Genomic DNA, 25,640 nt, shown 5'->3' on the forward strand with positions numbered 1-25,640 from the left:
AGAGATACCTAAACTCCTCCACTTGGGGCAGGACCTCATCCCTGACCCGGAGAAGGCATTCTACCCTTTTCCGAATCAAGACCATTGTCTCAGATTTAGAGGAGCTGATTCTCATCCCAGCTGCTTCACACTCGGCTGCAAACCGCTCCAGCGAAAGCCAAAGACCTTGTTCTGATGAAGCCAACAGGACCACATCATCTGCAAAAAGCAGAGACCTGATCCCCAGGCCACCAAAACGGATGCCCTCCACACCTTGGCTGCTCCTAGAAATCCTGTCCATAAAGGTTATGAACAGAATCAGTGACAAAGGGCAGCCTTGGCGGAGTCCAACTCTCACTGGGCACGAGCCCGACTTACTGCCGGCAATGCGGACCAAGCTCTGACACCGGTCATACAGGGACCTAACAGCCCTTATCAGAGGGCCTGGTACCCCATACTCCCGGAGTACCCCCCACAGGGCCCCTCGAGGGATGCGGTCAAACGCCTTCTCCAAATCCACGAAACACATGTAGACTGGTTGGGCAAATTCCCACGCACCCTCCAGGATCCCCCTAAGGGTATAGAGCTGGCCCAGTGTTCCACAGACAGGACAAAAACCACATTGCTCCTCCTGAATCTGAGGTTCAACAATCCGATGGACCCTCCTCTCCAGAACCCCTGAATAGACCTCACCAGGAAGGCTCAGGAGTGTGATCCCCCTGTAGTTGGAACACACCCTGCGGCCCCCCTTTTTAAATAAGGCGACCACCACCCCGGTCTGCCAGTCCAGTGGGACTGCCCGCGATGTCCACGCAATATTGTAGAGCCGCATCAGCCAACACAGCCCCACAACATCCAGAGCCTTAAAGGAACTCCGGGCGGATCTCATCCACCCCTGGAGCCTTACCACAGAGGAGCTTTTTAACCACCTCAGTGACCTCAGCACCAGAGATTTGAGAGCCCAACTCAAAGTCCCCAGACTCTGCTTCCTCACTGGAAGACATGTCGGTGGGATTGAGGAGGTCTTTGAAGTATTCTGCCCACCGATCCACAACGTCCTGAGTAGAGGTCAGCAGCACATGGTCCCCACTATAGATAGTGTTGGAAGCGCACTGCTTTCCCCCCGAGGCGCCGGATGGTGGACCAGAATCTCCTCGAAGCCGTGCGGAATAAGATGTGATATTCCATATAAATATGAAATATCAATTTGATTGGTCTTTGAATGTTTCATCAGAAAACTTCAGTTACTTTTACTATTCAGGGACCATAGACACACTTTATATTAATTCAGACAGAGTCAAGTAGTTTATAACAATGATTTTAATTGTATTTTCCTAAACTAACTGATTGTACATGATGACAAAGTGTGAATGAAATGATGGCTGGACAGATAACACATGATGAATGAAATGACGGAATGGAAGCTAGATGTTTTTAGCAAAACCTTGTGAGTATCAGCAATGTAGATAGACAACAAAGAATTTTAAGTTATGAGCAAATGGAGTTGAAGACCTTTGAGAACACTGAACACAAGGCACTAGACTTGGAAGAAGAAATGGATCCTGACAATGTTTTTTTTTCAACCAGTACCATGAATTATACTGATGGAAATTATAACAACACTGTTATGTCAGAAGGTAAATTGTCAATTATTCATTTTAATAGTAGAAATATGTTTAGTAACTTCAATAATATCAAAGAATATCTACAACTGTTTGCAAAACCATTTAGCATTATCACAATTTCTGAAACATGGTTCAATGAAAACAAAAGTATTGATTTGGAGTTAGATGGGTACAATCTCAACTATGTAAATAGAGTAAGTAAGATAGGTGGAGGTGTTGCTATATATGTTCAAAAGAACTTTACAATTTAAGTAACTGAAAGGATGACATTAACAATAAACGAAGAATTAGAATTATATCATTAGAAGTGTATAAAGAAAAGAAGAGGAATGTTATTATAAGTTGTTTATATAGGTCTCCAGACTCAAGTCTACAAGTATTTTCAGATTTGATGGAAAAAATCTTTTCTGGAATATGTAATAAAAAATTATTTGTGGTGACTTTAACATAGATTTGTTAAATCCAAAAAACACAAAACTGCTGATGAATTTATTAATAGGATGTAAATAGTCTGGGTTTATTTCATACTGTAACAAGACCAAGTAGAATAACTTTGCACAGTGGACAGTGGATAATATTTTTACAAATAATACAGACTACAAATGTGAGTGGTCTAATGGTATGTGACATAACTGATCATCCGCCTGTTTTCACTATCTATGATGAGAACTATAGTTACCAGAAAATAACGGAGGAACCTATATTTTAACGAGTAAGAACAGAGGGAGCGATGAATTCACTCTACAGTGACTTAATTTAGCATGACTCGAACACTGTTTATACAGAAAAAAATGTGAATAGTGCTTTTGACACATTTGTGGGAAATCATCAATTCTGCACTTAAAGAGTAACTAAACCCCAAATAACATATTTTTCTTATAAACTGTATAATTGGGTCTTTACACATGCAATATTTCTGTTTCCGTGCATTTTTGACATGTTTGTGTAAACTTGATTAAATCTAGAATCTAGGTCTAAAACGTCTCAGCGCTGCCCCCTGTGGCATAACAGTGGCTACTGCATTTTAAACTTGTGATTGACTGGGCTCGTACAATTTCACTTATTGTTACAGTCTTCTATCACTCCACCTCTCTCCCAGGATGGAAATTCCCCACACTTGGCCAGTGACACTCTGTGCCTCCTGGCAACACCCACTTTCATGGCATTTTTCAAATCTTGACTAGGGGTGGAGTTACCCCCAAATTCCACTACCTCCGCTCCGCTCCGCTCCGGTCCGCCCCCGCCTTCCGCAGCCACTCGCTTCCGAACTCAATTTTTACTGGTACCCGCTCTACAACGGCTCCGCTCCGGTGCGGAGACCTGAGGGGGGCAAACAAGCATGCGCGGGATTTTCGAGATCTTGCGATACAGTCCGAGCAATAAACGCGGAAGTTAGATCCAAACACCCGTTGTGCGGGAGAAGCATCGGAAATGAGCTGTTTAATCTGCCCATCATTGTGTTGAGGGATCAGCAGTGTTTGGATCAACAAAGTGTGACTACATTGATAGTGGCAACTGTATTTATGGCTTATTTTTGTGCATTTAAACTTCAGCCGCCATTGATAGTTGTTAAAAGTTGTTAAACCTGTGCATATGAAACAAAAAAACGCCTTTTGTTTAGCGATTTATTGTGAAAAACGGAAGATGTGCTTGCTCCTTTTCCTGTTGGGCCGTTGTGATTTCTGTCCATTTACTGCGGAGGTGCTCTGGCGTCCGGCAAAAATAGGATCGATTCTATTTTTGCCGGACGCCGGAACAGAGGGCGCCGCACGGCGCCGCACTGCCGGAGCACGGCCGCAGTAGTGGAATTGCTCTGATTGACTAGAACGGGACCGATTTTGCTCCGGCGTTCGTGTCGGAGCGGAGCGCAGCGGAGCGGAGGTAGTGGAATTTGGGGGTTACCTTTTCTGATGGTGTGCAGTCCCTCTTTAATACAAACTGTCCAATTCGTCAAATCAGCAAAAACAACACAACTATTAAATGTCCTCGGTTAAAGGCACAGTCTGCAACATTTAAATGTAGAATAACTTTAAAAATGTTTGATTTTGACCATCTGACCCAATTTTATTTAAAAAAGTAAATAATCTTTAATATTTCAATTTTCTCCTAAGTCCCTCCCCTGCCCTGTAGAGCTCAGCCAATATTTCTGCAAGCCTAACGCGTTGACCAATAGCGCTGCGTTTCCACCAGGGGGCAGCTGTCCATCATCGAGCACGAGCAGGTCTCAGCGTGCACAACAGTGTCACGCGCCTCACTCGGCTTACTGCAGAAACATGGAGCAACAAAACCCCAAATTACAGATTCCTCGACTGCCTTCCACATCTCAAAAAACATTTAAAATTTTAAAAGCCCTTCTTCAAAAGTGGCTGTAAGATGTTTAAGACAGTCGAGTAGAATTTACATTGGAGATTGTTATACACACGATGGAGAGATTTTCGTGATCTGCACGGCCTGAAAACGGATGAAGAATTGGCAAAGTATCTTTTAGACAGGTAAGTTATTTATTGTTTTTCGGATTAATTTACTTATAATCTTTCTTTCACTGAAAGAAGTAATAGAGCAAACAAGCTTTGTAAGCTTGGTGTCCTATTGGCTAATGAAGCATTAGCTTGAATGCTAAGTCGACATGAATCGATGCTAGTCAAAATAGTTATGCTATATTTGGAAGAAGTTTGAGTAACGAAAGGGGATTTTAGTTTTTTTTTTTATATGGGAGCTAATGATTAGTGTGGCGTTTAACTATAGGCCACATCAGTATATTGTTTTAAGCTCTTGTTTATAACTTCCCCGTTAGCGGGGTTCGGTTAGCATCTTGAACGCTGAATTAGATGTTTACACTTTCCTGAGCTGCGTGTTTGATTAAAATGAGTAATCAGCAGCTCATGTAGCACTTGTAGAAGTCTGAGGAGATGATTCAGCAGTTAGAATTAGGTGTGATTGATCAGGAACGTATCCAAAACCTTACGTTTCCATTAGCACTGAAAGACATATTGTGCTAACCTGGGTGGGCCACGTGTACAGATTACCGTCTGAGTTTGTGGTCTTACCTACGTGAAAACTCCATATTAAAATAAAAGGAATGATAATCAGCTCGTGCAAAAATCTGTGAAGGCTGGGGAGACTTGTTTAGCTTGTGATCACTAATTTTTGGCCTTTGTTTTTTACAGTCATCAGTCCAAATATGAAGCATCAACATCTACACCATTGAAGCGCCAACTGTGTATTTCTCCAACACCAGTGCCAGCTCTGTCTAGCATTCATGGAGAATCATCTGAAAGGTAAATAGCTGCCTATAAACCTCTACCAGGAATATTATAATTTTGCCTCTGTTTGTTTTAAGTTAGTGGTGGATTATTTTGAAAAAATTCTAGAAATGGGATAATGAATGACTATAAAAAATGTATAGAAATAAATAGTAAAACTACATTTTATATAGCGCCTCTCAAGATAAAACTCTTGAGACACTTCACAACAACAAAATTAAACATATTTTAAAAAATTATATTTTTATTTCAAAGTTTATGAGAAAAAAATAACACAATTGTGTTTTTAAAATGTAAAGAGAGAGACAGGAAATTATTTGTAAAGAAGGAATTCAGTGGATACAGAGAAATGCGTAATAAGTAGAGTGAGAAAAATAAGGAGAGGGTGATGATGATGGCCAATAGACGAGCTCTATTACCTTCAAAATGACAAAATATGTATTGATTCTAATCATATTCTTGTGCTTGTATTTTATTTTCATAGGGATGATAATTTGGAGGAGGTGATGGAACAAGGTGAAACTAAAAAAGAAGGATCTTCACAAATGTAAGTACAAGGTTGTATCTGTATTTGGCTGTCACATTTGTCAGGAAAAGTAAACAATAATTACTTTTTTAGGTTATCTTGTGTGGGAATTGAAGCAAACATTGATGAGGAAGAGTTCAACAATATTCAAAACTCTGTGTAAGTATTCAGATGTTAATAAAATGTGTCTAATTTTCCATACTAAAAACTTTATATTGTGTATATTCAGGATAGAGTCATCAGATGACACACGGTCACCAAACAGAGAAACAGAAGTTGATTCGTCTTCAGAGGAGGACGAAACCATCGAGATGGACAGCGGTACTGATGACAGCGGTGATGAGGACTACACACCTTATATACACATAAGGTAATTCCTTTCGTTTAACATTCTATAAAACTGCAATAGCGCATAGTTAATAAAAAGCTTTTGTTCACAGGACTGGAGCAGCATTACAAAAAACATTACAACTTGAGACTCTGCAAGAAATTAACATAGAGGATACAGTTCATGACTGTAATATCCCAGAAGCAACTGACCGACGTTTGACAAGCAAGAAAGGTCTTCCTCGACGCTACAAGCTAAGGCCTGAGGATCCAAGGCGTTATGGTTTGCTGTCCAGAGTTCCTGCACCATCAACAGAGGAACTTCTACAACACCTACGGACTTGCGGTGATGGTAAAATAAAACATTATCTGCCTTACATCTTCCACACAATAGTCCATTGCTAATTGAGTTTATTTTTTATTTACAGGTAAAACTTTGCCACAGATATAGGTGTTGGGGGAGGCAAGAGAAAACCCAAAACCTTCTTTATTTTTGTTTCCTGTGTTTTTTTTTTTTTTTTTTGAAAATAAAGATATGTTTTGGGGAAATAAGGACTAATAATTTAAAAATTTATGTAAAATGTTGGAGGTAGACACAATTTTTTGTTGTTGTGCAGGAGTTTTAAAATTTATGGTATTTTTACAAATGCAACACAGAGTTGTGCTTTAGAACACTTTATTAGAGCATCAAACAAAAATATATAAAAACAAACTTATGTAAAATATCAAATATATACAGTGGGGCAAAAAAGTATTTAGTCAGCCACCGATTGTGCAAGTTCTCCCACTTAAAATGATGACAGAGGTCAGTACTTTTCAACATAGGTACACTTCAACCGTGAGAGACAGAATGTGAAAAAAAATCCATGAATTCACATGGCAGGATTTTTAAAGAATTTATTTTTAAATCAGGGTGGAAAATAAGTATTTGGTCAGTAACAAAAATTCAACTCAATACTTTGTAACGTAACCTTTGTTGGCAATAACAGAGGTCAAACGATTACTATAGGTCCTTACCAGGTTTGCACACACAGTAGCTGGTATTTTGGCCCATTCCTCCATGCAGATCTTCTCGAGAGCAGTGATGGTTTGGGGCTGTCGCCGAGCAACACGGACTTTCAACTCCCTCCACAGATTTTGAGACTGGCTAGGCCACTCCAGGACTTTCAAATGCTTCTTACGGAGCCACTCCTTTGTTGCCCGGGCGGTGTGTTTGGGATCATTGTCGTGTTGGAAGACCCAGCCACGTTTCATCTTCAAAGCTCTCACTGATGGAAGGAGGATTTGGCTCAGAATCTCACGATCCATGGCCCCATTCATTCTGTCCTTAACACGGATCAGTCGTCCTGTCCCCTTAGCAGAAAAACAGCCCCAATGCATGATGTTCCCACCCCCATGCTTCACAGTAGGTATGGTGTTCTTGGGATGCAACTCAGTATTCTTCTTCCTCCAAACACGACGAGTTGAGTTTATACCAAAAAGTTCTACTTTGGTTTCATCTGTCCACATGACATTCTCCCAATCCTCTGCTGTATCATCCATGTGCTCTCTGGCAAACTTCAGATGGGCCTGGACATGCACTGACTTCAGCAGCGGAACACGTCTGGCACTGCAGGATTTGATTCCCTGCCGTTGTAGTATGTTACTGATGGTGACCTTTGTTACTGTGGTCCCAGCTCTCTGCAGGCCATTCACCAGGTCCCCCCGTGTGGTTCTGGGATTCTTGCTCACCATTCTCGTGACCATTTTGACCCCACGGGATGAGATCTTGCGTGGAGCCCCAGATCGAGGGAGATTATCAGTGGTCTTGTATGTCTTCCATTTTCTGATAATTGCTCCCACAGTTGATTTTTTCACACCAAGCTGCTTGCCTATTGTAGATTCACTCTTCCCAGTCTGGTGCAGGTCTACAATTCTTTTCCTGGTGTCCTTCGAAAGCTCTTTGGTCTTGGCCATAGTGGAGTTTGAAGTCTGACTGTTTGAGGATGTGGACAGGTGTGTTTTATACAGATAATGAGTTCAAACAGGTGCCATTAATACATGTAACGAGTGGAGGACAGAAAAGTTTCTTAAAGAAGACAGTACAGGTCTGTGAGAGCCAGAGATTTTCCTTGTTTGACGTGACCAAATACTTATTTTTCACCCTGATTTACAAATAAATTCTTTAAAAATCCTGCCATTTGAATTCATGGATTTTTTTTTCACATTCTGTCTCTCACAGTTGAAGTGTACCTATGATGTAACTTACTGACCTCTGTCATCATTTTAAGTGGGAGAACTTACACAATCGGTGGCTGACTAAATACTTTTTTGCCCCACTGTACATTTATTTACAATCGTCTTGGAATAAAACCAGTGTAGTTACCATTGGGGTCAGGGAATTTTGCTGAATAAACTCCTCCATGTGTGGTACAGTTAAAATACATGTCTGGGGAGGCTGTTGGCAGCATTTCTTTTCCAAATCAGTTGGCATATCTCTGCAGTGGGAGCATACACACCATGAAGGTTGATTGGGTGTTGTGGCAGGTGGACCAGAGAGGGCAAGTACATCAAAGAGAACACCAGTGTCTGTCCAGCACCATGGTAAGGATGCCAATCGCCTGCTGAGGGTTCAGGTTCTGTATGTGTTGCTACAAAAGTGGAAAGAGATGCTACAGCAACAGTTATGCTTACACGTTCAAAGTCTATTCGCTCGGAACAAAGATTCCGAACTCGAGAGAGATCATCTCCAAGGTCCACAGCTGAGTGTCTCACACTTCTTCGGCCTCTGGATGCACCGCGGCCTCTAGACACACCACGGCCTCTGGATGCACCACGGCCTCTGGATGCACCACGGCTTTGAGATGATGGTGGGCATCTCCTTTTTGCACCACGTCTTGAGGATGCAATAGGAGGTTCAAACTCTTCCTCAGAGGATTCCTCAATCACTGAACTCTAAATTGTATTAGAATAAAAAAAATTATACTAATATAAAAAGTACTCTTGCATATTAATCAATTTTGACACAGATCAGGTTTACATCTAGTCAAAATTTGGGCTAAACCAACAATAAACAGAAACCCTATGAAAACAACCATGATTATAGGAGGACTACACAGAATGCAGTGTTTATTCATGATTTCCACATAAATTATGTATATGCTTTGATATATTCATACCATCTTGAATGGCAAAGCAATTAAAAATAAGCTAGTTACTTGTAATAAAATGCTAACAATTTGATAGGATTAATTTTATTTACAATATAGATTGCCAACTGTTACTGGTATTTTAAAATATAAATATATTTATAGATATTCTTTATAGAATGCCTTTTGTAAACAGTAAGTGTTTAATGTGCTGGTTAAATACAACTTTCTTACCTCAGATAACTCCATTGCTAACACTAGCTCAGCTCTATTACAAGAAGCAATGCTCTGGTGTTGACTCTGCTTTTCCTGCGCGTGCACATTGGGAGGTGTGGCTTTCGGCTCTTTCAGGAAGGGTGGGGCAGTGAGCAACAGCCGTTCGAATTTAAAAATCTCCTCCTCCTCACCCTGACGGCGTCATCCTGCGGACTGTGCCTTTAACTAAGGGATTACAGAATGCTTGTAAGAAAAAAATGCTTTCTATAGGCATTTCATTTGAATCTGAATATACATACAAAATTTTTTAAAATAAAATGACTGATATAATTAGAACTAGCAAGAAACTATTTTATAACAACCTATTAAATAGTAATAACAATAATACAAAAAGGATCTGGAAAATAATTAATAATTTAATTAAAGGGAATATAATAAGTATTCATTTCCAGACTACTTTGTTCATAACAACAGTAAGAACTACAGCATGAATGAAATTGTGAATAATGTTTTTGTAAAAGTTGGGCCAGACTTGGCAGAGGAAATCCTTAAAGGCCCCCGTGTGTGAAATCCATTGAAATCATGATGAAAAAATGTGCCTCTTTAGCACCGTGCAGTTCAGAGAAAGTATTGCAGCTACGGTGGCTCACTCATGAGTTTGATGTATAATCAGTTTCCAACCTGTGCAGCCTAACCCACACAAAGCTTAAAACAAGCTACTCTACCACTTAAAAATGCATTTATAATTATGACTGTTTATCAACCTACCAGTTCTGAAGGAAGCAAGCTAGTTCTGTTAGATCTTGAAGCTGCCACGATTCACACACGGAGGGTTGACGTCAGCCGGGAGGTCAGGTGTTGTGAGAAATTGTGTTCCCCTGAAATATTGTAATAATGTTATGCTTGTGATTTTTATCTGCATTTCCTCCTAAAAACAAAAAAATATACAGTAAAAACATTCTTGTTCACTCTTTTGCAGCAAGTTTATTTATCATTTAGAAAGTTGTGTAAATAGATGTAATCTCACTCAGTTTAACATATTTTATTTGAGCTAGTTTAGTCCTCATAATGGACAATAAGTTATGTGGATTTGGAAACATTTGCTCGACTTCCTAAGGGAAACAAAATATTTCAGGGGAACATAATTTCCCACAGCACCTGTTTCACGTGGATCACGGCGCCTCAATGTAAACAAACTGGCTGCCGTTACAATCTATGGAGCGATCACTGGCTGGCCGTTAGCCACGGCTGGTGAAGGAGTGTTGGTGAGCCGAGGACACGCTGGAGATCAAGTAAACAATGTTGACTTAGCCACCAGCTAATCGTGGCTCACAGCTGGCATGGTGAAGATGGACGTCACGAGCTACTAGTTAGCCATGGCTAGAGCCGGGGAGACGCTGTGTGTGCTGTGTGTAAACTCCCACGAATTAACAGCAAAAGGAGACCCAAGTCTAAAGGTAGCATTTGAGAAGAAGCCCTCTGTGTCGGAGCGTCTCTGTAACTCGTGGAGAACTACATCGCCGTTAGTAGTGTTGTGGAGATAAAGTAAGCAACGCTGATTTAGCCACTGGCTAGCGGACAAGCGCTGGAGTGTGTTGGGAGAGAGGGCAGGCTGCAGAAAGAGAGGAGACTTGAGTAGAAGGACTTTGGAACGGGCACGTTGGGACCGGGTCAGGAGTTCTGGTATTGACACATTGGGACTAGATCAGGAGTTCTGGTACGGACACGTTGGGACCGGGTCGAGAGATTTGGCACTAGGAAAAGATAAATGAACAACTTGAGGTGAGTTTGGGAGTCAGAGACACTAATCGGAGGCTAGCGTCCAGCTAATAGCGGGCGGGGGTCTGAACATATGCAGCTTCCTAGTGTTGGACATGATGATGAACTGACAACTTGTATGTGTCTTTTGATTTAATTGTTTTTTATTCAAATTAGCAAGTACAGCAACGATGTAGCTATTCTTTTTTATTTCTTAGTTGAATTAGCAAACTCCATGCTTCCAGGGCGCACTGCTGCCCTCTGCTGGTTCTTTCAAGTTAAAGTCATAGTCCAAACAGGTAACGTAGAGCTTGTATGTCCCTAAACAGCTACTGTATTTTAAGATGGTGGATAACCATGGAGCCTCGACCACAGTTAATGTATTTAAAAATGTATAATTTCAAGTTGAGAGGAATATTTAGAATTGATGTTGGTGAGAAATATTAGTGAAAAAGGACAAGGTTGTGAAACGGAAACACAGGATTTGATAGTAAACAGGTAAAAATATCACACACTGGGGGTTTAGGTGTAGAGGCAACACAGTTGATGATTTACATATAGAGCTCCGGGGGTTGACGTCACTTCTCCCAGCATGCAACAGTTCAAATCGAAACGGCGCCATCTTGGCAGGTAGAAGCCGGCAGCTGGACTGTTTGTTATTGTCAGAAAACTCAATCAGACAGGAAATATGGTAGATTCCTGTTGTGCCCCAGGATGCAGAACAGACACGGACGACATAAGGAATGAGCCATCTACAGGATTCTCCAAGATCCGGAGCGCCGCAAACGTTGGATGATTGTATTAAAACGCACTAGTGACCGGGCTAAAATGAAGCTGTGGGATCCCGAGAGTAAAGGTTTTCGCTTATGCAGCGACCACTTCATATCAGGTACTTAAACCAACGTTTCCTCAACTGTGTATGGTATTTATTTTAAATGCTTTTATTACGATTCTTAGTGGGCTTCCTAAACTTATTTTGGCGTGGCTTTTTCTGTCTTATTACTCACAGCAACAAGTAAACGTCACGTAAAACGTTGCCTTGTTCTGCGTGCTGCCGTTTACGTGTTTTATGGTCACAGCGATTAACCGGCTAAGCTGTATTTAATTTTTAAGCAATGGTTGATCAATTGTCAGATCACACATAAAAAGCACTTTGGATTGCTATTATCTGTCTCACCGAGACAGATCTCACGCCGGGGACACACCGGCCGCGGAAGCGCCGCGAAGCGCCGAGAAGCGAATCGCTCACGAAATTCGGCCGCTGCTCGCCGCTCCTCAGTTCAGATCAGACACGCCCCAGTCGAGGCGCGCCTCGGCTCAGCTGTAGTTTTTCTTTTAAACACTTGTGTCCTCCATTTCCTCTCTGCCTTTTCTCAGCTCTTTTCCTCTACGTTTGAGTGTTTGCGTGCGCGCGCGCGCGCGCGCGCGTGTGTGTGTGTGTGTGTGTGTGTGTGTGTGTGTGTGTGTGTGTGTGTGAACCTATGGTATGAGTTGTTTCTGCCAGTTGAATCTCTTGGAACCCGCTCCAATTCTACAGCTGTATCCTAGCAGTTTCTTCTGAAATGGGTATGTAAATAACCATGTTTTTCGGGGGTCATACAGCTCCTTGTGTTTCTCAACTTCCATAATTCATTTAAAGTCATCCATCCTAACTGCTTGCCTCAGACTTTCTGCCTCTCTGTCCTGTTTGCTCCGGTGAAGACACCCAAAACCACACCCCCCTTCACGTGGTCACACACGCACACAAGTTCGATGTGTGTGTATGTGTGTGCGTGTTCGTGTGGTTTTTCTGCAGTGTCTGTTTACGAACACATCTGACTATTGCGGAATTTTATTTTGAAATGCTTTATTTTGTTAACTTTACCGGCCTGCCTCTTATGTCTACGTTTGACTTCCTGCCAGAATTGACGCGATTCACCCGCGGCTCGCGAAAAAAATAGAGCCAACGCCGAAATGATCGCTGCACGGCGCGGACTGGAGCACCGGCCCGCGCCGGCGCGAGGCGATTCGCGGCGCTTCGGCGGCCCATGTGGTCTATAGAATAGCTTAACAAGGGCGCCGAATGAAGGCGGTCCCATTTTCGAGGCGCTTCCGCGGCCAGTGTGTCCCCGGTGTCAGACAGATCCTGAGACGCTCCTGCCTGGCATTTTTATTTTATTCACGGAAAAAAATCAGACTAGTGATTTCTCTTGGCGTTCAGTTTATACATTCAAACAGCACAGCACTCTATTTAAACTACTTAGGTGTAAATATGCTATTTGTCCATCCATCCATCCATTTTCATCCGCGTATCCGGAGTCGGGTTGCGGGGGCAGTAGCGTCCAGAGGCCCAGACTTCCCTCTCCCCAGCTGCCTGAGCCAGCTCCTCCGGGTAAATCCCAAGGTGTTCCCCGGCCAGGTCCGGTAAGAAGTCCGCTCCGACAGCTTCTGGCATTTTTAAAAAGTATCCCAGGGGCACGGTAAGGGTCAGAGATGTTTAGTCTGTTTAATTTCTGACTATATAAAACGATTTCTTCGGTTTTAAAGTGTGAAGTAAACTCCGACGAAGTAAAATCCAAGCCGATCCCGTTCATGTTCATGTTTACATCCGTGTTTATTTAGCTTCCTTTACCTGCCAATATGGTGTCTACTAACTGAGAGTCACGTGGGGTCCGGAGCTCTATTGAAAGGAATTCAAAGACAATGTTTTTGTCAGGAGTAACTGAATCAGAGTTAATAGCAACTGTTGGTAAGCGTTAGGGGCTCTGCACACGGGCGGCGACAAATGACCATGATCAGCGAAATTTGTCGCTGTCGCTTTTATTACCTGACACACGGGAGGCGACCCACGGCAACGGCAGCGGCAAAGCCATCTACGCATTCTGTTGTTCGCATTCATGGCGAAATCGAAACTTCCGTCGTTTTGATTGGCTGTGTCAGGTTGGAGGTAATTAAGGTTATTTAAGAAGTTCAGAGTTAAAAAGGTGGTAGATATGATGTTTCACAAGGTGCTGCTAGAGGTATGTGAAATCTTACTTCTGATTTTACTATATAAAACATAATAATAATCAACTTCTCCTTCATGTTTGCTCGGATATGTACAGAGCATCCTGTCCGCTCATTGGTCAGTGAATGAAACCTCCGTTGATTGGTCCTCGTCCGAGGGACAGCGATGAAAAGTTGAAAATATTTTTACTTTCTGGGATCGCGTTGCTGGTGTAACCGTCTCTTCTTGTCCGTCCAAGGTAACTGGAGTTTTTTTTTCTTTTTGTTGCCTCAAATCACCGCACACATACAATCAGGCCACAGACACAGGACTGCCCTTCTAAGCTTTTTACTGGCAGGATCTGATATAAAAACAAGCACACAATAGTTTATCAGTGTGTGTGCGCTGCAACTGCATACAATGGTCTCCACCAGCTTTCATTACTGCTTTGGTTTTTTTTCTTACATGTGATCGTATAGTGACATTTAATAACAACAGCAATATATTAATTTACCAACTTGCATTTCAGAGCAATACATATTTTCTTTTGATAAAACATATAAAATAGTTAATAGTAACAACAATGACTTAAAGAGCAAGTCAACCCCTACCAGATTCTAACTCCACTCCCACTTCATGTTTGAAAAATGCAGCAAATGCTGTTGCCTGGCATACCGAGAGGGCGGAGCTGCTAACAAATACACACACACAGGCTCACAACAGCATTGTGACATCATAATGTACCAGATGACATCATAGCATACCTCTTAGCCAATAGCGGTGGCAGATTTAAATTAGAATACAGTGCAGAGTTTTTACCTGACAACGGCACAACACTGCCAGTTTTAGGCAGAATATTTAAATTTTAACTAAGATGTACTGAAGTGTCAAATTATTGACGACACGTGTCTGCAGCACGATTAGACACTCGTTTATTTAGTTTATTAGCAAAAAAAAAGTTTATTTGGGGGTGACTTGCTCAACAGCACAGCCGCCAACAGTTGAAACAGTTAACTTCCATCAGTAGGTATAACTGCCACCGGCAGTTGAAACAATAAAACATTTACAAATCATATTTTTACCAAACACATCTGAACCTACCTGATATAAAAACAAGCACACAATAATTCATCAGTGTGTGTGCGCTGCAACTGCATACAACGGTCTGTTCAAGGCAAAAAGAAAAACCAAACATTACTAAAAAGACTGAAAAGCTAGCTTCCATTAGCTTAGCATGCTAACCAGAGTGAATCTCATCTATAAAATTATTAATGTAATGCAAACACAGCTAACCTTTTTCAAAATATGCTCTAACAACACTTATATATCTGTAACAGGTCCTATTAATATATTAACTAAAGGTTAAAATGACTTAAACAGAAGTTACGTGCAGAGCCGCTTCCCAGTGCACCTACCTCCTCCAGCTTTCATTACTGCTTTGGTGGGAGGGGCCGTGAGTGCGCCTGAAGGACCCGTTGCATGCAGTTGCGCATAACCACCAGTAGGCGGCTCCAAAAACACAACCAATTCCTGCACATCACTTTTGGTGAAATTCACATTTTCATCTGTTACACCGGGTCACCTGTGCACCAGGGGCGGCGTTAGGCCCGGCTACTTGGGCTGAAGCCCCGGATCTTTCATGATAAGCCCCGGATCTAAATCGCGGAAGTAACATGCAGTACCAAAGTCACACAGAGAGGGCGCAGCTGGCAGTAGTTTGTAAAGTCCCATTTAGTCGTCACACACACAGGTGTGTGGTGAAATTTATTCTCCGATTTTGACCCATCCCCTGAGTTGCAGACACGCCGCGCTCGGGAACTATTTGGTGGTTTAACCCCCCAATCCAACCCCAATCCAATGCTGAGTGTCAAGCACGGAGGCATTGGGTCCCATTTTTCTCAAAATCTTTGGTATGACCCGACCAGGAGTCGAACCCCTGATCTCCCGATCTCAGGGCAGACACTCTACCACTAGGCTACTTAGTCAGTATACAATTTACCTGAGACTGAAGAGAAGCCCTTCAGCAGCTGGCTTCTGCAGTCTGTCTGAAACGCATGAGTGAAGATGGATATAAGGACGTTTTTTTAGACCAAAAGTACAACGACAGAACCCCAGCTCTGATGAGACTGGTGTTGACTCAGGTTTGTGAGTCTTATTTGAAAATATTTGTTGTGCTGCTGGTTTGCCTAAAGTTAGCTTACTATCAGGTAAAGTTGTTGGAGAAAGAAAGGGAATATTCACTATCATCTCACACTAAACACTAACAGGAACAATACTCTGCCCTGAATATGCTGAATATGTAGCTTCAGATTAAACATTATGTGGTACAAGATATATATATATATGATGTTGACTAGTGCGTGTCACGTGTGTGCGCGCATGCGTGTGTGTGCGCGCGCGCGTGTGTGTTAAGCCCCGGATCTTCTTCAGTCCTAAATCCGCCCCTGCTGTGCACGACACATGCACAAGTGCAAAATTTCACACGCACATTTTTCGCGTTTCGCTTAGTAGGAGGGAGACCCACGATTATCGCTTTGTCGCGCATGACTCATTGAAAATGAATGGAGGAGAGGCGATGTCGCCTCCCGTGTGCAGAGCCCCTAAAAATAAAGCATACACAGATAGTTGTGATATAGATATGACTCTGATTAAAATAATTATATGTACTATCTCCAAACCTCTAATTTACATATTTCATTCTTCATTTGAAACAGGAACCTTTCCAAATAACATGAAAATAGCAAAAGTAATACCATTGTACAAGCATGGAAACAAACATATATTCACTAACTACAGACCAATCTCTCTGCTACCTCAGTTCTCTAAAGTTTTAGAGAAACACTATAACAACAGATTAGATAACTTCAATGTAATTATTGAAAGTCAGTATGGCTTTAGATCAGCAAGATCTACATCTATGGCAATATTGGATGTAGTAGAAGAGATCACAAATATGCAGCTGGAATTTTTCTTGATTTGAAAAAAGCCTTTCATACGCTTAATCATGATATATTACTTCAAAAATTGGAAAACTATGTAATTAGGGGAGTGGCTTTGAGTTGGATACAATGTTTATTTAGCAGAGAAGCAGCAATACATGAAAATGGGTAAGTTTAAATCAGGGTATTTGGGCATTATTTTTGGGGTACCACAGGGATTGATACTAGGCCCAAAGTTGTTTAATTTGTATATTAATGACATTTTTAATGTATCCAAAAAGTTTAAACTAATTCTTTTTGCAGACGACATCAATATTTTTTATACTAGTGATAATCTTAGTGATTTATTTAATAATATTAATAACAAACTACTTAAATTAAAAACATGGATGGATAATAATAAATTACTATATATATATATATATATATATATATATATATATATATATATATACACCCTGCGGGTGGTGGGTCCACAGTTGGATGAGCCCATACATCTGGTTCGGGCTGGGCCTGGCGGGGCCCCATGGGCGAAAGCCCGGCCACCAGGTGCTCGATCACAGGCCCAAACCGCAGGCCTGGCTCCAGGGTGGGACCCCGGTAACCCTTCGGGGCCGGGTACTCAGACTCTTTGAATTTACATCCATGAAAGTTCCTCTGAAAGTACATCTGTCAAAGTGCATCCAATCAAATGTTACCCTGTTTTTCCACAGACCTGCAGTAGTAGTAGTAGTTGTGAGTTATCAAAAACAGAATTCCCAACCAAGTCCTGCACTTGAGTCACTCAGGCAGTGTCCTGTTTCTACACCACAGCAGCATTTGAATAATCAGAAACATTTAGACCTGAAACTGTTATGCTGTTGGATTCAAAAAGAAGAAATGTGACCCATTATTAGGAGACAGGAATCAGAAAAATTATCTTGACACACTGAATATAAAATATTCTTGTCAAACGTGTTTAGATAAAACGTGTTAAAAACCATCATTTCTTTCATTTATCAGTCCACAAACCTCCCATTTTCAGGAAGCACATGGATGTGTTTATTCTGAAGTATGTTTGTTTACTTCCTCAAGCGGCTGTATTGAATAACAGGCGTTCCTGCAACAGGTAAACGCTGAGCAGAGCGTGTGTTTCCCGCTCTGAAGCTGATTTGGTTCGTATCTCATTACGCAGCCAGCAACACGAAGCCTTAACGATACGATGAAACCCTGAGCTGATTCGATACCAAACGGTAAACGGCCTGTATTTGATATAGCACCTTCTAGAGTCCTGGGACACCCAAAGGCGCTTTACAACACAATCAGTCATTCACCCTTTCACACACACATTCACACCCTGGCGCACACAGGCTCCACCGGTCCCCCTGACCACCACCAGCGGGGGGGGGGGGTAGTGTCTTGCCCAAGGACACAACGACAGTGATAGACTGAGCGGGTCTCGGACCTGCAACCTTCTCATATGAAAGGATTCAACACATCAAACAGAATGTGCACATCTGGATTTAAACATGATCACAATGGTTGTCCCTCTCCTCTGTGAAGAATGTCTTTGGTCCTCTATTGTTTGATGTATCAATAAATCAAACAACGCTCTTCATCAGTGACGTTTCCATATCAGAAAATTAACCCAACAGAATCAGGAAATAATTAGCGTTCATCTCATAATTATTCTGAACCACAGTAAGCATCTGGACATCCTGTTTAAATATGGTACTGATCCATAAGCGGTGATGCTAACAGCTGTTGTAGGAGATGTGGGTGCATCTCATCGCTTTAGCACTTGGCTCTTGTTGAAGAGATGAAGCGTTTAATGTGCCTCTAAAACACCACAAGCAGGTCATCTAAGAGGTAACCGATGTAACCACGTTTTCACTGATGAGAGAAACACGCCACGATAAAGCCGTCAGCTGTGACCGACACAAACGGAAGCTACCGGTGCAGTCGCATCGCTAACGTGATCGTAATCAGTGACTCTCTCCATCCCTAGTGCACGCTGGTTGAAATCACATCAGCAATCAGATTCTTAGAATATCTTTATTGTAGTGAGATTAGCTCCAGGAGAGAGGCTGGTCTGGACTGAGACAGCTGATCCTTTAGGTAGCAGAATATACACACATTTAGTCTCATGAAAAGGAAACACCAGGAAAAGCTCACAGGAGTGAGATTAGGATTGAGAGGAATGAGGACCACAGAGGTTATGAAGATGAGTATTGAAGCTCTACTGCACATGAACTGCAGTCACTGATGTTGAGCAGTAAAATGCAGCAGATGGTGGGAATTATTCTGGACTAAAATATGCCAGGATTTACAGAGGGAGGTGTGTGTGTGTGTGTGCGTGTGTGTGTGCGTGTGTGTGTGTGTGTGTGTGTGTGTGTTCATGTATGTATGTGTGCGTATGTGTGTGTGTATGCATGTGTGTGTGTGTGTGCGTATGCATGTGTGTGTGTGTGTGTGTGTATTCATGTGTGTGTGTGTGTGTGTGTGTGTGTGTGTGTGTGTGTGTGTGTGTGTGTGTGTGTGTGTGTGTGCATGCATGCATGCGTGGGTGTGTGTGTCATCATGACATGATGCTGCTAATCCACACCCTCTGTTCGAGGGAAGGGGCATTACCATGTGAACAGATATGTGTGATGGGAAGTGTTCCACACGTCTGCCCGAGGCAGTTGAATCATAATGTAAAGCCTGATAATCCCAGTGCAGACAGATTAGGATGGGAGGTGAAAGAGATTCTTCCTACCTTTCCTTGTAAGCTGATCAAACCTTGAACCTGCAAAGAAAGCAGAAAAACATCATTTCCACTAAGTCACATGTTAAAGTTAAAGTCCCATTTGTTGTCATACACACAGGTGTGTGTGCGAAATTTGTTCTCCGCATTTGACCCATCCCCTGTGGGAGCGGTGAGCTGCAGACACAGCCGCGCTCGGGAACCATTTGGTGGTTTAACCCCCCAATCCAACCCCTTAATGCTGAGTGTCAAGCAGGGAGGCATTGGGTCCCATTTTTTCAAAGTCTTTGGTATGACCCGACCAGCTAGTTTAGCTAGTTTTTTTCGCCAATATCTAGGGCTTTCTTATGAAACAGTAAGGAATGAGATTTGGACTTATTAAAAAGAAGTTTAATGGCCAACAGCCACTGCTGAACAGAATTAAAGTCTTGTTGTAGCGAAAAATGTATCTCAGTGAGAGTTGGCTTACTACAATAAATAACTGTGTCATCTGCATAAAGATGAATATTACAGTCTGTGCAGCACAGGGGCATATCATTAACATAAATGGAAAACAATAAAGGTCCCAAGAAAGAACCTTGGGGGATGCCTTTAGATATTCCAGTAAAATTTGACTGACAGCCCCTGTACAACACACACTGGCGACGATGATTTGGCAGGCGCGCAGATAGGGTGGGGAACGGGGGGGGATCTGTCCCCCCCCCAGATTCAGATCGACCCCGATCCGTCCCCTCCATCGAAGGCCAGAAAGAAAACAAAATAGGAGGTTAAGCGCTTGAAGCTCCTTTTTCCAATTACATTGAATGCAGCATGCCGTAAACAAACACCGACTCCAGAGGCACCAAAGTGGTTGCTGCTAGGATGCAGGATGAAGCGAAACAGGCAAGCAACGATTACTGCGTATTTAAAAAAGACCAACAGTGTAAGTAGGCGGGACCGATCTGTCTGTTTATGCATGTTGGTTCTAGTTTCAGTACGTTGTTGTCAGTGTTGGGACTTACTCGTTATAAGTGCCAAAGCCTCATTGCTGACTTTAACAAGTCTCATCTACAAATATGAAGTTACTACTTTACATCAGAAGATAGTGGAGATGTGGAACCTTCAGGCTGAGCAAAGTTTGAGAGTTTTTAGAGTTTGAAAAATGACTCTCGCCTAGAGGCTCCCAGTCAGGGAGAGGAGGAGATGCACGCAACATGAAGAGCGCAAATGTTAGATAAAACGTATAATTGCCGGCAGGTCTGGTCTTTGTTGACTGATCACTTTGTGTGGTCATGACTGACTTTGATTATGAAGCTGATTATTGACTCTGATGAAGAAATTCACTCATCCAGCCGGGATGCTGCAGCATCAGACAGCTGGTGCTGCACGAGAGGTGTGTGGGGTTTATGAGCTCCAAATGTTGGGTTTGATGTTGGTTTAACCTTCTCTGGGACGTGATGGATGTAGAAACGATGGTAAAACACCGCTAACGTGACAGACGTAGCGACAATGTAAAAAAATAAATAAAAAGCCGTAAAAAAGAGGCAGATGCCGATGTGTTTTGTATGGAAGTCAAGTGTGCCACATAATCATAAAAAAGTAAAATATAAAATTTAAAAAGAGATTTATCTATTTATATATAAATTAAAACTTTCCATCTATAATGAAAATGTATAAATAACGAAATAACGAAAAATACGAAGGAACATCTGTTGGTCAGGCTGAAAAGTTTGGGAACCACTGCTCTAAGTGACAAGTGAATTTCGTTTTTTTAATATATTTTATGTGCAGTTTTTTAGGGCTTTTATGTTTTCTGTAAAGATTGGTATGCTGAAAATCATTTACTGTTTTGCATAAAGCATGAGGTTTTGGTTAGTAATTGGAAGAATAACAAATGACTGAATTAAATAGTGGAGTGCCTCTGTCAGTGTGCCCCAGGGCAGCTGTGGCTACATCATAGCTCATCACCATCAGTGTGTGAATGTGTGTGAATGGATGAATGATACACTGTAGTGTAAAGCGCTTTGGAGTCCTTACTCTGAGAGGCGCTACACAAGTGCGGATCATTTATACTTTATAGTGTTGATCAGGCAGAGCTTCGTTGCCAGTGTTCCACTGCATAATGGCTTCAAACATGTATATAAAAGTTAGTATTTACGTAAACCATTGGAGGAAATTACACAAACTGACTGAGCTCTAGTTAAGGTGCTTGCGATAGTTTGTGTATGTGTACGTGTGTGTGTGTGTGTGCGTGTGTGTGTGTTTGTGTGCGTGCGCGTGTGTGTGTGTGTGTGTGTGTATGTGTGTGTGCGTGTGCATGTGTGTGTGTGTGTGTACGTGTGTGTGTGTGTGTGTGTGTGGGTGTGGGTGTGTGTACGTGTGTGTGTGGGTGTGTGTGCGTGGGTGTGTGTGTGTGGGTGGGTGTGTGTGCATGTGTTTGGGGGAGGGTACATTGGAACTTTGTCCCCCCCAGTTTGAAAATCCTATCTGCACCCCTGGATGTAGGTAAGAGTTAAACCAAAGTAAGGATGATTTTGAAAGGCCTGTAGCATGCGAAGTATCCAGTACAAGATAATGGTCAACTAAATCAAATGCTTTGGAGAGATCTAAGAAAATGGCACCAGTGCACAAATTATTATCAAAACTAGAGAATACATCATTGGTAAATTTCAAGAGAGCAGTGGTAGTAGAGAAGTATTTTCTGAAGCCAGACTGGCATATTTTTATTGTGACAATAATCTGCTGAAAGACTTTTTTGAAAAACAAACATAAATGTGATTTTCTGCTAAATTCAGAACATGCGGATTAGACAACGTTATTAGGAGTTATTATGAAGCAGCAGAAACTTCAGAATACATGTAAAACTTTTCTGAATGCTGTAACAGTTCATAAGGGCTACTGTTCCTTTATGAGATGTGGTGCTGAAGACTGAACCTGAGAGTAGGAGGTATGAGTTAATCTCAGTGGTTAAGGACAAAATGTCCTTCTGTCTGGTGTTTTAGTTCAGCACTAACATCACAAGAAGAAGAAATGAGCTCGCTGCCTAAAGCTTCTGGGGTGCCGCGCGTCGTGTGCAGAAGCTGCTGCAGAGACAATCTCTGATGGATTATTGAAAACCTGTGTCGTGGAATCAGAGCAAGTTATCCGTCTCCATTAGTGGTCTTCAGGAAGATTCTTTTCTTTTGGCTACTTAAGAGAAGATGCACGTTGGTCATAATGTCCGCAGATTTAAAGTTTTTTGTGGGACAATATTAAAACACGTCAGCATTGTCCGACTGCCTGTCGTGTTTTCACCATCATTGTAGTCAGAGTGTGAAGGTTCTCAGTCATCCAGGTCATGGTAATCCAAAGTGTTCAGATGAAGACAACTGGGCTTCTTTGGTTTCTTGGAGACGTTTCACTTCTCATCTGAGGAGCGTTGTTAGTTCTAACTGGAATATGGGAGAGTCAAGCTGTAGCTGTCTGTTGTTATTTAACTAGCAGAGACTACTCTGAGTGCCCCTCCTCTCCATCCCCTGATGTGTGGTTGTGTTGATTAGACATAGGAAGGTGTGACCTGGACTGAAACTGCTTGAGATTAAAGCTGCATTATAGGTACTGGAAAGGTGAAATCTAAGCCCTTCCCCTATTTCAGTGTAGTCAGAAAGGTCAGACAGACCTAAACGTGAATTAAAACGACATCATCATTTAAAAGAAAGGCGCTTCACATGGAATACAATTCTAAATGTATTTTTATTCCCACTCCAATAACTTCACGTCCACAGGACTCATGTGACCTACTGTGTGTGTGTGTGTGTGTGTGTGTGTGTGTGTGTGTGTGTGTGTGTGTGTGTGTGTGTGTGTGTGTGTGTGTGTGTGTGTGTGTGTGTGTGTGCGTGTGTTATTGACTAACTATCTCTCTGGACTGGGAGGTTAATTAAACTTCTCCCCAGCCGTAGGCCTAAAGTCGTTATATCCATTTTGCGAGTCAGTAACACGTGTGTTAGAAACATCACGTGTCCATCGCTGTAGGATGCTTCACAAATTGTTGAACTGCAAATCCTCATTAGAATTGAAAACCATCTTTCAGTTACACAGGAAAATGTTGGTCAACAACATGAACAGCATGTGTTTTTAACAGTTTATTTCTACAGTTGCCAGGCAGAATAAAAACTGATGGTAACTGAACACACCTCAGCTGGTGGCACAACGCCAATGCCGTTGTCACCTCTCACCTCGACTATGAAAACTCGCTATTAGTCAGGACTCCGGCTTTGGCCCTGAATCGCTTGCAGATTGTGTAGAACGCACGGCTGTACTGGCCATTGGGCAAGGCAGTAATTTTGGGTCGCTGCGGAGTTGCTGGTAATCCAGAAAAGGAAACTGCTTAGTCAATCACCTGACCTGAATGGCATGAAATTAGTCTCTGAGAACAAAGTAAGGAACCTTGGTGTTATCTTTGATGAGTATATGTCATTCAAATCCCACGTTAAACAGGTTTGTGGGATTTCCTTCTTCCACCTTCGGAATATTGCTAATATTAGAAGCATCCTTTCCAGGAGTGATGCTGAAAAACTAGTTCATGCATTTATTACATCAAGATTGGATTACTGTCAGAAAGTCCACAGAATGTAGCTAAAAGTCTTCAGCAGTGGCGGCTGGCCAGTAGAGGGCGATAGGGCACCGTCCTCCCAGTTTCCCCAGTGTTTTTAATTTTTATTTAAAAAAATAAAATAAAATTAACAATAATCACATATTCTAAGTTAATTGTGTGTTTTGTAACAACAATAAATCATATATATATATATATATATATATATATATATATATATATATATATATATATATATATATATATATATATATATATATATATATATATATATATATATCTTCCGGTCTCTCTTGTTTTTTTTTATTTGTCTCTGCCGGTCTCTGCCGAGCGGTGGAGGCTGTGGGCTGTGTTTCAATCGCCCAAACAGGACGGGACCAGCTGTCCAATTGCTGACAAGAAAATCAAAGGGTAGGAATGGGAATGTAGCCAATCAGCGTCAACGTTGTTTCAGAAGCATGATGGGCGATAGAGCTACCGCCAAAGGCTTTCGTTGGTATTCGGTAGAACTCGGAGAGTCTCGTGACGCGAATGTAATGGACGCCAGTGAGCCTACAACCAGGATACCGGATCTCAGCAGCCACTGAATTCAGTATGGTCTCTTCTCCAGTATCCGTTCGAGAGGAGAACTATGGTGGAAAAACTTGGACCAGATCAGCCCGACGTAAAGATAAGCCAGCAGGAGGAGGAGAGAGGTAAACTGTACACACGAGGCTTCTGGGAAGGCTTGGCTAGCTGAATGCAATCACGCTAATGCGTTATTTTTGCTTTTGTGTTTGTTATTCAAAACGACGGTGACAGATGAGGCATGGATTGAGTCAGGAGTTACGGACATGAAACATTTCTCTGAGAAGGTGAAGAAACATGTGTTATCCCGGGCACACATGGACAACACGGTGAAGCTAGCTATGCTAGGCATAGCTAACATTGCCATGCAGCTAGAGACGAGCACAGGCTTGCAGTGAATAAGCACAATGAAGAAGTGGATCAGAACCGGCACATTTTGTCCAAGAGAGAGATGTCAACACAGTGTGTGAGCACAAGGATAACCTCCTCAGATTTTTCCAGATGATCAGAGACTCGGATGACTTTGATCCAATCACTGAGAGAGAGGCAGGAGGCTTTGTGAGAATGCTGGAGGAAGAAGATTTCGGCTTTCTGCTGGCATTGTGTCACAAGATCATGCCACATGTGGACATGCTGTTCAACCAGCTGCAGAAGAGGAACATTGACTCTGTCTCCATCACAGGGGTCATCCAGAGCTTCACCAACAGTATGCAAAAGATCAGGTACATACTTGTTTATTTAATATTATTGTGATGAAATTCTCCAGTATGTTAGTTTCACAAACAGTAATGTGGATGTGGACCATTTATGGTCATGTTATTTTATGCGCAATTTAATGCAGTATTTTTCAACCTTGGTCCGCAAGGCAGTGTGCCAATAGTCAGACACATGTGGATTAATCCCTTTGTCCAATAATGTAAGACAGGAAATAAAAGAGCTGTGCTTAATTCAGGAAATAGTGAAGTTTTGCACAAAGCTCAGAAAGCACAAGTTTGTTAAAAAAAAAATAGCACAGCCCCACCAAAAATATTTTTCACCAGCCGCCACTGTTC

At 42.0% G+C, this 25,640-nt stretch overlaps 1 protein-coding gene across 1 annotated transcript in view; it reads right to left on the reverse strand.

The window, feature by feature from the left end:
• The window catches only part of igsf11 (immunoglobulin superfamily member 11), a 249,882-nt gene that overhangs the window by 140,757 nt on the left and 83,485 nt on the right, over window positions 1–25,640 (reverse strand). Inside the window, exon 2 of the mRNA XM_054734683.2 lies at window positions 19,464–19,493. Within this exon, the coding sequence (XP_054590658.2) occupies window positions 19,464–19,493 (30 nt within the window). The remainder of the gene's footprint in view (window positions 1–19,463; window positions 19,494–25,640) is intronic.

Source organism: Nothobranchius furzeri, chromosome 13, assembly GCF_043380555.1.
Source record: "Nothobranchius furzeri strain GRZ-AD chromosome 13, NfurGRZ-RIMD1, whole genome shotgun sequence".
NCBI lineage: Eukaryota > Metazoa > Chordata > Actinopteri > Cyprinodontiformes > Nothobranchiidae > Nothobranchius > Nothobranchius furzeri.